The 15,704-nt window shown below is 48.9% G+C and overlaps 1 protein-coding gene across 1 annotated transcript in view; it reads right to left on the minus strand.

Annotated features, from left to right (window-relative positions):
- Positions 1–393: 393 nt before the first annotated feature.
- TRIM71 (tripartite motif containing 71) overlaps positions 394–15,704 on the minus strand; it is a 64,459-nt gene continuing 49,148 nt past the window's right edge. The window contains exons 3-4 of the mRNA XM_004471116.4: positions 8,112–8,246; positions 394–4,414 (exon numbers count right to left, since the gene is read on the minus strand). Of these exons, the coding sequence (XP_004471173.2) occupies positions 2,963–4,414; positions 8,112–8,246 (1,587 nt within the window). The 3' untranslated portion in view covers positions 394–2,962. The remainder of the gene's footprint in view (positions 4,415–8,111; positions 8,247–15,704) is intronic.

Consider the following 15,704-nt stretch of genomic DNA (forward strand, 5'->3'; position numbering starts at 1 on the left):
CCGGGGCTAAACCTCTACCTGAACTGAGCCTGCAAACGGGTCACTCGGTTAACTAGGATGGATGAGTGATTTGAGTCACGGAGCTTTCAGAAGCCTTGCTTTACAACTATATCCACAGGAAAATGTTAAAGAAGCCGAGTGTTGGTTGCTGCTAGTCATGCCAAGAAAATTATTCCCCTCTGTTGCAAAATTTCCCCACAAATGTGGAAACTGAGGAGAAACAGAGCAAAGATGATGAAAATAAACATGGAATAACTGAAAGTAGCGACTAAATGAAATACCTTTTCCCACCTGTAAGCAAAGTCTAAGTTTCTGAGAACATTTTTAAAGAAAAGCAACTATCAAGACCCACTTCCCTTAAAAAAACAAAACAAAAAAAAAAACACAAAAAAAACTTTTTTTTTTTTTTTTTTTTTTAGGCATTTAAAACCAGTTTTCTTTGGTGTTTAAAGGGCGATTTTGATTTTTTGGGTTGGCTGACATCCTTTAAGAAGAAGAAGAAAAAAAAAAGGTTGAGGGGCAGGGAAGGGGAAGGGAAATCAAGCACCTAATTACTCCAAAATGAAAAACAGAAATAATGTCGAGTTACATGAATTCTTTCAGGACAAAATAAATGGCAACTGGGTAGAAACTGGGGAAGAATTCAGTATTAAATTCCTCAGTAAAAGAAGAAGCGATTTCACCAAAATAAGATCTGGTAATCCCTGCCTCTCCACTCTAACGCAGCAGGGCTGGGAGGCAGCAGTCTGCAGCCGCTTTCCACGGTTTAGATCCGCTACTGCCTGCGGTCCACCGCGCGCCCTCCCTCTCCTTCCCCGCGCCCCCACTGCCCCATTTGGGTCACTCGGAAATACCTACAATTCAATCAGTGGGAAGAAGACCGGGTACCGTGAAGTGGCAAATTAAGGCCCTGAAGATGTAGCTGGAAGCAGCCATTTGACTCTTCACGTCCACTTGCCCTTTTCCCGATCATCCACTTCTCTTTGAGGATGACAGAAGCAAAACCAAGCGCCACTTGGTTCATTTCTTTTGCTCACTGAAAACCACATCCACTTGCAATAGGAATTTCTCTTCCGCACACGGGGACAGGAGGCGAGGTCTCCCTGCAAGCCGCCGGGAGCACCCGCGCGCTGGCTGGCAGCGCGCCGGGGACGCCTCCTCTCCGGGCACGGCTACTCTGGAATTGGGTTCTTATCTCAGCGTTCGCGGGAATGACGGAACTCGTCGGGGACACAGGGACTCCGCCGGGCCTGCTTTCCACGGGGAAGACGGACACGCCTTGGGCTTCAGAGAAGCACGACGTTTCGCACCCAAGGCCGGCTCGCGACCAACCAACCCCGTAAAGTGACACCGGTGCCATCCCACCGTTCTGTCGTGGGAGACTGGCGTTAAGTTTTCATTCTTTGGTACCAAGTTCCAGGGGGGGAGAAACAATGACCACGTCCTATGTGTCAGGGTTGGGGTGATTTGGTTTTAGAAGTCCTTTATAGTCAAAAGGCCTCGGGAGGGAAGGAAAAGAAAAAAAAAATCCCACGAACCGTGGCGTCCTGCGGTGGGACTCGGGCGCAGGCCGCGCCGTGCGAGCGGCCCGGAGCAGAGGGGTTGGCGGTGAGCTGTTCCCTTGAATTCCAACATTCCATTTCCCTGAACTTCCAAAGCAGTTTTAAAAAAAAAAAAATTTGTGCTTTTAAACATAAAAGTCCACTTCTCTGCCTACTCGTCTTAGGAAAAGAAATTCCCAGCACTACGGAAGGACGTTCGGCCTCAGGTCAGGAGGCGAGCCACCTCCCTTCCCCGGCGGAGTCCAAGTCTGGGGGCGCGTGCTGCTCGCCCGTGCGTTCTGCGGGCTGACCCAGCACGCACGTGTGTTCGCAGACCCGTCCACGCCTGCAAAGCCTCTCTCTAAGAATGAGGTGAGATTTATTCCTCTTTCTGCGTAACACCCTATAACCCATAGCAAAAGCAGAGCAAGAATGAGAACGCTTGCATTAAGCCTAGTGTTTCAGAAACCAAAGTGTAAAAGAGATAAAAGCTCTCTGGGAGGTGGTGTGTCATTGTCAGCTTTGCGATCTCGGTGCAAGATGGCTGTTAACACACATGCACACACTCCCTCCCTTCAAAAAAAAAAAAAAACATAAAAAAAATAAAGATTACCTACCTTAAAATATGAATAATTTGCTTTTTTTGGGCTAGCAAGCCGTAGCCACATCTAGAAATAAGGACTTATGCTGAACAGGATGTCAAATACACTGAGGTATCAAAGGAGAACACAGGACAGTTCTCTGTTGCAGCATTTAAAAAAAAAAAAAATTTTTTTCCCCAAAAAGATTAAGACCACATAATATAATCTAATCTGACATAAACACCGTTTGCTCAAAACACAAAGTCTAAAATTATGCATTTTAAATCCTATCTTTCTATGTTGTACAGCTTTCTTTTAAAAAATATACTTAGTAGTTTTCTGTGTTTCCCTTGGCTCAATCTACAGAATATACCCCACCAAACAAATCCGGCCCCCTCCCAGCCGTAGATGTCAGGTTTGTGCATATCATGAGCCGACTAGCAGAGGGAAATTGTGACCGCCACCGGGTGAGGGTGGCGGGAGGGGGCAGAGGGCCTGCTGGAGAAGGAACTGTGAAGATTTACGAGGTAGATAGGAATTATCATTTCACAGGCTCGATCCCTGCAGAAAGGATAAGTACATTCATCTGTAAAAAAATAAAGATGAGGTAGGATTTAAGCAACATTGTACTTTTCTTGTTCTTTGAAGAGAAAAGGAAAAAAAAAAAGAAAAAAAAAAAGGAAGTTTTCCCTGAGACTGCGTCTTTGCAATTCAAAACCAGAGAAAGAGAGAGAGCGAGCGAGAGAGCGAGAGAGCGAGCGAGAGCGAGCGAGCGAGAGAGAGAGGCACACATGCACACCCCAAACCCAGGAGCCTAAAAAAATTTTTTAAAAAATGCAATCAGAAGATGAGGATTCGATTGTTGCCGAAGTCCACGACGACGATCATCCCGTCGGGGCTGATGGCGATGCCGGAGGGCCGGTCCATCTGCCCGAAGCCGCTGCCCTGGGAGCCGAACTTGCAGAGGAAGCTGCCGTTGGACTCGAACATCTGCACGCGGTGGTTCCTGGAGTCGGCCACGATGATGCGCCCTTCGGGGTCCACGGCCACGCCCTGCGGACGCAGGAACTGCCCGTTGCCGGTGCCCTCGGAGCCCAGGAAGCGGGCCGACTGGCAGTCGGGGTGGATGACAAGCAGGCGGTGGTTGTTGAAGTCGGTGACGACCAGGTGGCCCTCGTGGTTGAAGGCCACGCCCCGCGGGGAGTCAAAGTGCTTCCAGAGAGCCCCCTCGAAGCCGTACTTATTCAGAAAGACCCCGTCGGGGCCGAAGAGCTGGATGCGGTGGTTCCGCGTGTCCGAGACCAGGATCTTGCCCTCGGAGTTCACGGCCACATCCCAGGGGTAGTTGAACTGCCCGTTCTTGGTCCCCTTCTCGCCGAACTTGAGGAGGAACTGGCCCTCGAAGGTGAAGATCTGGATGCGATGATTGTCCTTGTCGGCCACCACGATCCGGCGCGAGGCGTCGCAGGCCACCCCGGCCGGCCGGTCGAACTGCCCGGGCCGCGAGCCCAGGGTGCCGAACTTGTGGTGGAAGGCCCCGCACGGTTTGAAGACCTGGATGCGGTTGTTGCTGCGGTCGGCCACGACGATGTAGCCCTCGCGGTCCACGCTCACGCCCCAGGGGCGGCAGAGCTGGCCGTCGCTGTCGCCCTCGCTGCCGAAGCTCAGGCCGGGCAGGCCGATGCCCACGTAGCTGCGGCCCGACTTGACCAGCACCTTGAAGGGGCTGTTCTCGATGTGCTGGTTGCACAGCGTCACCGACACCAGGTGCTCGCCTTCCAGCTGGGGCCGGTAGCTCACCACGTAGGTGCCGTTCTGTTGGTCGCTCACCTCGGCGCCAAACAGGTTGCCGTCGGGGCCCAGCACCACGGCCGACATCAGGTCGCCGCCCGACAGGCGGGGCTCGCCGTCGTGGTCGTAGCCGATGACCGTGAACGAGGCCACCTTGCCCTGGAGCGCCCGCTTGAGGCCGTCGCCCGTGGCCTTGGTGAGGGGCGCGAAGGCGCCGCTGCTGACGAAGCCGAAGGACTTGACGGCGAGGTACAGCGCCTGGTCGGGGGGCGTGAACATGACCCGGTCGTCCTCCTGGGGCTGCAGGAGGCTCCGCACCGTCTTCAGCTCCTGCACCTGCGCCAGCATGCGGTCGCGGGCCAGCAGGACGTCCAGCGCCCGGCCCTCCTCCAGCACCTGCTGGACGGCACTGATGGTGCTCTCCAGCTTGTTGAGGTTCTGCCGCAGCTTCTCCACCTGCAGGTACAGGGACTTGGCTTTCACCTGGCGGATCTTCTCCACCTGGAAGGGAAGGAAGGAAAAGAGGCTTACGGACCGAGCGTGCACAGGGACCCGAATCGGATCGCGAGGACGCACCGGGCGGACCCGCGCCAGGGACGGTCTAGGAAAGACATCCAGGGTGCACCCTTCAAAAATGTCGAGATCCAAAAAAAGACGAAGGCGGAGAAACTGTTCCAGGTATCAGAGGACGCTAGGGGGCTGACAACTAAACGTAATGCGCAATCCTGGAGTGGACCCTGGACTGGGGCGAGAGTTATTCAGAAAACTACTGGACAGCTAGCAAAATCTGACTTACTGTGGATTAGGTACTGATATTGTTAACTGAATGGGATGAAATGCAAATAACTGATGAACTGGGGTAAAGAGTGCATAGAGTTCTTTATAGTATTCCTGCAACTTCTGTAAATGAGAAATTAAACCCAACCACCCAGCAAATGTTGTGCATCTAAATGGAGGTTCCTGGAGGTACAGATGTGACTAACACAAATACGGTCCTTGTCCACATAGGAACTTGTATTTCAAAATGACAGATATTGGGAAGCAGGTATGGTTCAAGCAATTGAGCTCCCACCTACCACACGGGAGGTCCCTGGTTCTGTTCCCGGTATATCCTAAAGAAGATAGTGAGCTGGCAGGACAGGCAGGTGCAGCAAGCTGATGCAACAAGATAACACAACAAGAGACACAAGAAGAAAAAGCATAATGACAGTCACAACAAAGCAAGGAGTGGAGGTTCCTGGTGCCTCCTAAAAAAGACGAGCAAGACAGTGAGCTGACAGGATGGGCAGGTACGACAAGCTGACGCCACACAATGACGCAACAAGAAGCATAAGAAGAAAAAACATAATGAGAGACACTGCAAAGGAGGAAATGGAAGTGGCTCAAGCGCTCAGGCACCACCCTCCCACATCAGAGGTCCCAGGTTCGGTTACCCATGCCTCCTAAAAGAAACAAAGAAGATGAACAGACACAGCAAGTTCAAACAACAAGGGGGTGGGGGAGAAATAAATACATAAATCTTTTTAAAAAATGACAGTTATTAAGCAAGCAAAGAAAAAAGATCAAGTTAATTTCAGATAGTGTTCTGTAGAAAAAGAATGTAAAAAACAGTGATGAGGGAGGCCTGATTTAGATAGAGAGTTGTCGGGGATGGTTTCTTTCACCCGTTTGGGACCTGAATGAACCAGAAAAGCAAGGACAGAGTCATAAGAGGAGGACACGGAATGCACATAGAAGGTTCACACTTGCTAGGCATTTCTAAAAGCTGTCAAGAAAAAAGGAGAAGAACAAAACTGCAGAGAGTTTTAAGTGGGGAATGAGGTGAAGAGAGCTACATTCCTAAATGACCAGCTAGGTGCAACATGGAAAGAGAAGGACAGGACAGGAAGCAGAGAAACCAGAGGTCACCCAGGTACTGGACGACGGGGGCTTGGACGATGGTGGTGGCTGGGATGGTGGTGAGAAAAGGGGACGACAAGGAAGCAGAACCAGCGGGACTTTGCCACAGACCGGGAGCACGAGGCCAGCCTTGCGCCCAAATCCCCCAGACATACTTAATTTGACCACAGTTAGAGCGCCTGAAACCTCCTGAAAGAGGCGGCCCTGACACACACGCGGAGGAAAGCTGTGTGCGGAGAGATTAGGAGGAGCCGAGTTGGGAAGAGACCGAAAGCCAGATTACAGCCGCCACTCACCCAGGATCCCTTGCCTTCACTTCTGACCTTAAGAACAGGTGTTAGGAACCTTCAACTAAAATTAAAAACTACCATGGACCACAACGGTAAGCGTTCGTTCCCTTTCTCCTGGTGGATTTATGTCTGGTTCTTCAGGATTTACTGAGCGTAGTATCTGGCTTGTTTTTTAAAATGCCTGACAATCTCAAGAGTTGCAGCGGGAAAAGCATACGAGCCTGACAGAGGAGTGACGGCTGAGGTACGCTGGGGATTTTGGCGGTAACTGGCTGAGACACATGGTTCCCAAATGGCTGGGAAGATTCACCTGTCACGCACCTTGAAAAATCTCCATGTCCAGATACTCTGCGTGAGAACTCCAGATGCGTACCCCAGGAAATTAAAAAGCCCCCTTCCCCAGATTTGGGGTTAGCTCCAGTTTTGGGGCAACCACTGGCCTATGTTTCCAAAGGAGCTGTCCAAATCCAAGTTATACACACATGGTTCCAGTTGCCACAGAAAGGCTACATCAGAATAAGGACCCCCGTTACGAGGCATGGATTTTAAGCTGATTTCCTCAAACCTGTTAACCAGAGGACGTGTGTGCACAGAGGTCCGTGGAATGGGCTTTGTTTCTGATCCCTGAACTACGTGGCTCTGGCTATTGCCACGAGGGAGATTAATCACAGAACTCCCACAGGATCTGAGAGGAGGTTGCACAGCAGAAAGACAACCCTTCCTTGGGACTAAGGTGAGCCTAGGACGGGCAGGGCTTGCTTTGCAATAACAACCTGCGCATGGGCTTTTGACTCTTCCTTTCCTGCTTCTCCTGGAGTGAAACCCTGGCGTCGAGTCCTCTTGGACGAGAACTCCCTGAACAGGGGTGGGAGTCAGGCCTCCAGGAGGGAGGGGAGCTACGGGGAGAGCTGCAGGGCCCCCCCACAAAGGCCCTTTGATCAGTAAATCCAGAAGAGCGCGTTTGTGGCCAAGGTCGCTCCAGAGCTCTCAGGTTGCAAGCAGCAGTAATAATTAACAATTGTGGGTGGCAAGTGAGACTGGCAGAGCCAGGGGACATCCGAGTGTCTGAAAACCTGAGCTTGTTGGGCCTACAAAGGTGTTCCAAAAATACGGGCTGGATTAAATCTGGTACACACACACATACACACACACACATCCGGTTTATTCTTTCCTTCTTGTCGGCAGGCAAAACTGAGTAACTGAGCCAGATTCCCCGAGAGGTCAGGAGAGGCCGAAAGCAACTCCACGGAACATGTACCGGGAGCCCCAAGGGTAGCTGCTGCAGAACATTTTAGGGCATGGCAATCAGCTTTTAGAAGCTGAGACGCTATCCCTACCTTGGTTGGAGAGGAAAACAAGGGTGCGTCAACCTAAGCACGCCCTTTTTATCGGCCGCGGGATCTCGTTCAAATAAAAGCTTCGGCTGCCCATCGGTACGTTTGTGGGCCCAAAGAATGCAAGGAGAGCGGAAGAATTAACGTGGGACACTGGCCCATTCACAGAGCTACCCTCTCACTCTTCCTGAGCAGGGATGTAAGATTAGACAAGAAAAAGTGGGGACGGCGACCTGTGCTTGGGCGGGTGAGTAATCTCTCCAGCTGATTTTATCTAAACAGCCCGCCAGTGTGCTCGCCACTCTCCTCTGCCCCAGCAGGAAGAAAAGGGCAAGCGCATACTGCCCTTGCAGGCGGAAAGTGGGCTTTCCACAGGGGATCAGGAAGTGAAAGCAGCCAGGTCACCAAAAATAAAGCTGCTTCCTACCAGCGCGCCTTTGAAACAACAGTGGCGATTGTCCTCCCTTCTCTCGGCCTCCCTCGAGGATGTGCAAATAAAACTTGAGACACTCTGCAGCCCCGGGTACCCGGCCACTTCTGAAAAGACTGCTTGTTGTTTCACCGCCCAGAGAGCACCCAAAATGTCCCAGAGCCCTCTCTGCGTCTTCTGGCCAGTAAGCTTCTGGGCAAATACTGAGTGCTTGGAATTTAGGGCCCGGGCCGGTGCGCGGTTACCTTCCACAGGAGCTCGCACTCGCGCTCCTCCAGGGCCTTCTTGTGCCGCGCCGTCACGGCCTTGACCTCCGACTGCACCACCTTCGCCTTCAGCTCCACCTGCTCGGCCACGGCTTGGGCCTGCTCGATGCTCAGCTGGAAACAAAACAAAACAAAACCCGAGGCATTAGGAGGATCTTCACTCCTCGCACAAAACATCACAACCTGCCCTGAAAAGCTAGCACCCAGGGGCCCCCGGACCGCCAGATACGCCTTCCCCAGGCACTGTGGGGCACGGGCACCTGCCGGACATGTACCCGAAGGAGCTGCCGGCAGGCTCTGAAGGTCCCTGTACGAGGACCGGCACGACACAGTGCACGTCAGGACTATTAAAGGGCGACTCCGACACAACGGAACCCGTGTAGCTGGGTCACGGTCCGAAAAACCGGGAAGTGCCCAACTCTGGGCGCACAGGCAACTAACTTGCCAGGCTTTCAGGGTCTCTTTCCTGCCTGGGGGGAACCCCGCAGGCCGAGGGAGTGAAGGTGTTCAACAGGCTGCCCGGTAGAGGCTGTCAAGATAGCGGTCAGGTGATCAGCGACACAGCCCATCCCAGCGAGAACCAACACCAAGTGCATGCTGGGAATATCCTTGGAGACCCCAGGAAGCCACACCCGGCAGTCAAGAGCGAGCCTACTCGCCACTGCATAGCCCATCCTGCCCCACCAACCCGAGATTAGCCGGTTTAATCAGATGTATTCTTGTTCATGAAAAAATGAATTAAGACAGAAGGCCTGGTGGTTTTCCTTAATTTTACACGTCGTACCCTGAAAAGCCACAAGGATTCCTACGCATTAACTGGGGTAGGAAACTGGCTGTTGAGGGTGCAACAGGTTCGGGAGCAGCTGGTCCAAATCAGGGAGGGAACAAGAACTGGCAGGAGGGACCCATCACCTCCCTTCACTCCTACACTGAGAGGTTTCTGGGACACAGGACTTTCAGGGCTTAAACGGGGACGGCTGGTGACCCTGCAGAAATCCCAGGCCTCCCCAACCTTGACAGAGGGTGAAAACATGAGAAAAGGCAGGGACGCAGAGGGCACAGTGTCTGGCACGGAGAAACACACTGCTGGCATTAACAGCGCCGATAAATATCTGGGAAGAAAGCTGAAATCATACTCTCTTCTCATCCCACTTAGTTCCCATCATACAAGAGGCCAGATCTAAAAGGGGAACCCAGAAGAATTGTCAGAGTGGCAAACGAGTTGAATTGGAGGCAAATTCTGCTGTCGGGGGGAAGAAATGCAGCTGTTCAGAACAGGAAGCAGAAAGGAAAGGCGAGTCGGAGCTGCGAGACCAGAGCTTAGGAAGTTGCACAGCCAGTTTCCAGATGTGTTGGCGATTGAATGGCCCAGCACTGGTGTCCTAGCCAAAATCTGACCAAGGCAGCCAATCTTCTAACATTTCTTGACGCCTCGATGGCAAACTGCTTTCCTCTTTTTTTTTTTTTTTAAGATTTATTTTATTTCTCCCCCTCCCTACCCCATTGTCTGCTGTGTCCATTCGCCGTGTGTTCTTCTATGTCCACTTGCATTCTTGTCATGCAGCACCGGGGAACCTGTGTCGTCTTTTTTGTTGCATCATCTTCCTGCGTCAGTTCTCCGTGTGCATGACAGCCACTCCTGGGTGCGCTGTGCTTTTTTCTCCTTGTGGAGTGCACTCCTTGCACGTGGGGCTCCCCTACACAGGGGCACCCCTGCGTGGCACGGCACTCCTTGCACACACCAGCACTGTGCATGGGCCAGCTCCACACGGGTCAGGAGGCCCGGGGTTTGAACCCTGGACCCTCCATGTGGTAGGCGGACGCTCTATCAGTTGAGCCACAACCATTCCTGCAAACAGCTTTCTATTTACAATAACGCCATGTTACTTGCCATTGGACTCAAGCATTCCCTTTGCACATCTTAGCCAGTTCATTTAGTCTCAGGGGCTTTGTGCCTGAAAGTCCTGTTCTATGATAAACACAAGCACCATTTCCTCCATTTTCAAATAGGCGGAGAAAACATGAAGCTCTTACTGCCATCAGAATCACCGCTGCGCCTGCAAGGCTATCATTCCATGGAAGCAGAGTCATAAAGCCCAGGTGTAAAGGGCAAAATGGGTCTCCCTCCCGAAGGCCAGTGAAGCACTGCATTCCGGGATGTGCAGACCAGGAGCTGCTGGACTAGTTCCCCATCTCCCGGGGAGACTAGAGGCTGATGGGCTGGGGAGAACGACAAGGGATACAAGAGGCTGAGTCGATGTCCAAAATGGAAATCAACCCCACAGCAAGAGGAGAGAACTGCTCAACGAGCAGGGGACTTGAGAAAAATTTTAATCACCTTTTAAAAGTTAACAGGTGGGAAGCGGACTTGGCCCAGTGGTTAGGGCGTCCGCCTACCACATGGGAGGTCCACGGTTCAAACCCCGGGCCTCCTTGACCCGTGTGGAGCTGGCCCATGTGCAGTGCTGATGCGCGCAAGGAGTGCCGTGCCACGCAGGGGTGTCCCCGCGTAGGGGGGCCCCACGCGCAAGGAGTGCGCCCCGTAAAGAGAGCTGCCCAGCGCAAAAGAAAGTGCAGCCTGCCCAGGAATGGTGCCACACACACGGAGAGCTGACACAACAAGATGACGCAGCAAAAAGAAACACGGACTCCTGTGCTACTGACAACAACAGAAGCGGACAAAGAAGAACATGCAGCAAATGGACACAGAGAACAGACAACTGGGGGGGGGGGCGTGGATAATGAATGAATGAATGAATGAATGAATGAATGAATGAATAAAAGTTAACAGGGCGGCCCAATCAAACATTTGACCATTGAGTGTCTCAATTTGAGTAGGTTTATCCATGCAAGCCAAATGACCAAATGGTCACTCAAGTGTCAAGGAGGCATCCGGGGTTCCCAGAGAGAGGGCAGCTACCTGCTAGTGACGTCTGCTATGGAGAACAGAGGGGGCCCGGCACACTGGCAGGGATAGTCAGAAGGCAGTAATACAGAATCCAAACATCACCCAGGAACTCTCGGGCTCCCACACTGGTGGCGGGGGAGACCCACTGAAGTTCACGGCAAAGTGTGATTTTTAAAAATCACTTTTAACAGCTTTGAAATAGAGCTGTACCTTACAACTGCCTGGACTTTGGTTAATTGTGTATTAAAAAGAAAAGTCTATCTTACAATCAATCGCATGTGAAATGCAGTCAAGACTGTCGCACATGGGGAACAACCTTCCTGATCCTGGCTAATAGGATTTCCACGTGACCACTGTCCATCAGGAAATACTCTCATTTCATAAATGACCAAAATAATGTACTTCCAGGAAAAGATGCACTTCCAGGAAAAGAGTCTAAGAGAAAACAAGTGTTCTAGAAAGAAACGGCATCCAGGACAGGGACTGACCTCTGGGTATCTTTTCTAGAACTAAGATTCTAGTTAAATAAAGAAAAACTGGGAGACTCGCAGAGTCAAAACTTAGGAACCCAGATCCAGAGCATCTGGATCTTAAAATTTATATTGGATTTTAAAAAACAATAGGGGAAACACAGGCTGAGAAGGGAAAAATTTTCTTCCTTGTCTGTTTTTTATTTTATTATTATCGAAAAAATGAAAACGCTCTAATCATGATTGATGTGATGAATGCACAACTACGTGATTATACCAAATACCATGAATTATACCCTCTGGATGTACTGTTTACATTATGTATCGATAAAATGGATTTGTTTTTTTAAAAAAAGATACTCAAGGGGGAAAGGTACCTTTTACAGATTTACTCTCCCCATCCAGAAGTGAATTCATTGGAAGATTTCAACAAGCACAACAAAAAACAAAAAAAACACAATCTCTAAAAGAAGTGTATGAGGATATCAGGACTTGAAGCCAACAAGGCGCCCAAGCAGAGCCCCCCAGGAGGAGGTAATTCAGACTGCATGCTGTACAGGGCAGCTTATCTGTCCTTGGAGGAGCCAGGGTGAATCTCAAGGCTCTGATGCCAACACAAACGCAGGCCCAGGATCAAGGGTCTGATTCAGGGCCAGGGGGACTCTAAGAGAGGAAAAACACCTCTGCTGTGTTCTCATGGGAGGATACATCACCTCCAGTTACGGAGGAAAAACTAACAGACAAATGTCCCAGGAAGGAAGCGCCTGAAAAGCATTTTTTATTTTAATAAACAGAAGCTCGTAAGTAGAAATTGAAACACGTGATCACCAAGCAGTCTAGATATACTGTGAAGTGTCCCTGAGAACTTATTTAAGGGTGGCCTAAAATGTATAGGGGCTTAAAATTTATAGGGACTTAAATCCACCTGCAGAGTTGGGGCGGCCAGTCTCCCTTACATTGTTCCTGCTCTGTTCGTTTGGTCCAAAGGAGGTACCATCAGAGGCACCCCAGCCTCCAGGCTCAAAGAGGGGAAATGGGGGGAAACCAGGCCCTTCGAGAGCCTTCCCGTGGGACCTCACCTGTGGAGGGTCCCATCTCCTCCACCTGAGCCCACCCCTCTGGGGAGGGAGGGAAGGAGGCAGGAGGAAAAGAAATTGACTCCTTCCCTGAGAAGCGCTTGCCGTAAAGGTCTCCTCCATTTATGCCCACTCTCTCTCCACTGCTGGACTTAGGCCAGGTTTAGTAGCAAGAACGAGGTCCCCATGGAGAGGCGCTGAGCTCGGCGACTGAGAGTCCTGCCACCGTGACCGGAGGCCCTGGACACCTGCAGCCTGGTCCACCCAGAGGCCCCCTGGTCACCTCCCACCATTCATTCCCTCTCAGTCGTTTGCAGCCAGCAGTCTTGATTAAGACAGCATGGGAAAATGTTCAAGTAGGCCATGGTGTGTATTAAAATCCTCGGACCGTGATTTATCCTAACATTTGGGTGTGTATGTGCACAGTCAAACACAACCTCCCAGTTGAGAAGAAACGCCCAGAACTTTTAGTACAAAACTGCAATTCCTCTATACTCAGTAGCAGTGTGGCCTCATAGAGTAGGTTGCTTTAATCTTTTTACTTTTTAGGGAGGTACCAGGGACCTTGTTTATGTGAAGCAGTTGCTCCACCACTGAGCTACAAGTGCCCCCGGTTTTCTCTCAACTAAATGAAAATGCCATCCACACCCCACAGGATTGCTAAATGCAGATAGAAAGCACCTATTTCAGTGCCAGGGGCAACTGATGAAAAGGGAATATCTGGGCTTACGGTGAACCAAATCTGGAATTTTGAGCAAGCACCTAAAGTTTGTTCTTCCATTTGCACACCTATAACAGGAAAGTGGTTCAATCATCTGCTTCCCGAGATTCGTCAGCAGACAGGAGATAGTACCCATTCTCTGCACTCACTGTGGTACACTTCCCAGTTTCACAAAGGACAGTTAAGAAAATTGGGTGTCTACGGGTTATTGGGTCTTATCAAAATGATCACACAAAAACAGAAGTCAGGGGACCAGGGTCCAAAGTAGTCTAGAAAGTTTGGAGTCACTTCTAATTTCATTTATATAAAATTTAAAATAACTACGTTAAGTCATTAAGCTCAGTTTTCATTTGTGAGTAAAGTGGTGCAATATCTATTTCTCCTGTTTTCACAAGACTTGTTTCACAAGTTTCATTGACTTTTGTAACTGAAGACAACTTATAAACATGTTCTATAAAGAAAAATAGGAACAGAGTAGAGCCAAGACACCTGGTTGTCTACAGCATGCATTTTTTTCTCTAATAGTACTAGAGACTACTAGCACTACCAGATGAAAAGCGAGAGAAGCTCAACCTTATGCAAGGATCATGAGACTAGGTTTTGGTCAACGAGATGGTAAGCAAAAGTGTCATGTAACACTTCTGACAAATTTCTTTAAAAAGTAGAGCATGCCCTTCTTTCTTTCAACTGCTTAGAACATAGATGTAATGGCCGGAGATCCAGTAGTCATTTTGGGCCATGAGAATGACTGTCAAGGACTAGGAAGGGTGGGGTAGAGTAAAAAGGGCCTAGATGCCTCGAAGACTGACAATAGGTCCAGACAGTTTTTTTAAAACAAGAGATTAAAATTTTAAATGCTTAAGCATCAACTCTGGGGATGGCAACTTAAATGCAATTCCTAACTGATTAAAAGAATCCCCACACACCCAGCATCCTGTTATTAATGTCTTAAATTACTATGCGACATTCATCACAATGAATAAACCAATATGGACACATCATTTTAAACTAAAAAAAAAGTGCAGGGTTGTGTACGTCACTAGAAGAAAAGTTCAAGGATGAAGCATGGGACTGACAGCACAGTGAAGCCTGTTGCAGACAGTGGGTTTGGCTTAATAATACGAATATAAGAATATGTTCTTTCGTGAATCAGAACAAATGTACATTAATATTACCACGGATTAATAAGGTGGTATTAAGAGTGGAACACACCTAAAGCAAACTATGGTGATTAAAAAAGAAAGATATGCAAAAGGAAACTTTGGGAAAGATGTATTCATAATACTGATTGAGGTGATAGTTTCATGGATATATAATATGTATATCAAACTTACAGGTGCAGCGCACATTGTACATCAGTTTTACCTCAATGAAGCTGAAAACTTTTTTTTCCTTAACTCCACGATTTAAGAGAACACTTAATATTTTGGTCTATTTCTTCCCAGATTTTTTCTGCGTTGTTTTCTGGTTTTACATAGTTTTCTTTAACCTACGTCATAGTTTCCTTGATTTACTTAACAGTGGAGTTTGTTTTGTTTTTCAAGTGGTCACAAACTCTATAAAATCCTTACCCCCACGGCTGAACACTGATAATGGCACAATGGCCCCTGGGCCCAGGCAGCTTTCCTGGAAGGTTCCCAGGGCAGGACCATGGAGCTACTGCCTCCTTTAAAGCTCATTCTCCCACCCACAGGAGGAAGCACGGTGATCACAACCAGTTAACTACGCCGTGATTGTTTAAAGTCTGAAATAATCTTCTGGTCAATTTTAAATTAGATTATTACTCAGGCTGAACATATATTCTGTAATTTATATAAGGCAGCTGGTTTCTCTCTGTCAGATGTGTTCATTTTGACATTCCGTCCTATTACCTGTCAGTGTATCCCCTTTTTATACATTTTTGTTATTATTTGTCTGTCGTATATTTCTAGTTTTTTCCTTATTAATTTCACCAGCTTTTCATATATCTAAATATCTTCTATCATACATCTAAACATCTTCTATCATTTTATGTTAGAGTGCTTTCATGCCTTTAAGCATTTAAAAATATGTCTACTACTTCTTTTACACACTTTTCAACCCCATGTTACCCTTTCAGGTGGCTGGGCTTTGTTTCGGGGTTTGCTGTGACAAGGCAAGTGCATTCCTCATCACCCCTTATTTAGATGATGTCTTTTCTTAACTTTTTCATTATTAGCAAAATAAAGCTTATTTCTAAATACCTACTGTTTCTCATCTCTAACAATTAGCTCGTAGGAATAAGCAGCTTTTACAAGAGTCTAAACGACTCATTTAATCCATTAATAATATACTCAAGAGCCAAGTAAACAAACCTAGCACAGTTTCTTGGAAGGCCAGTAACTTTGTTTAAACGTTCCTTATAAAAGAAACCAAAAT

This window comes from Dasypus novemcinctus, chromosome 31 (assembly GCF_030445035.2).
Source record: "Dasypus novemcinctus isolate mDasNov1 chromosome 31, mDasNov1.1.hap2, whole genome shotgun sequence".
Lineage (NCBI taxonomy): Eukaryota > Metazoa > Chordata > Mammalia > Cingulata > Dasypodidae > Dasypus > Dasypus novemcinctus.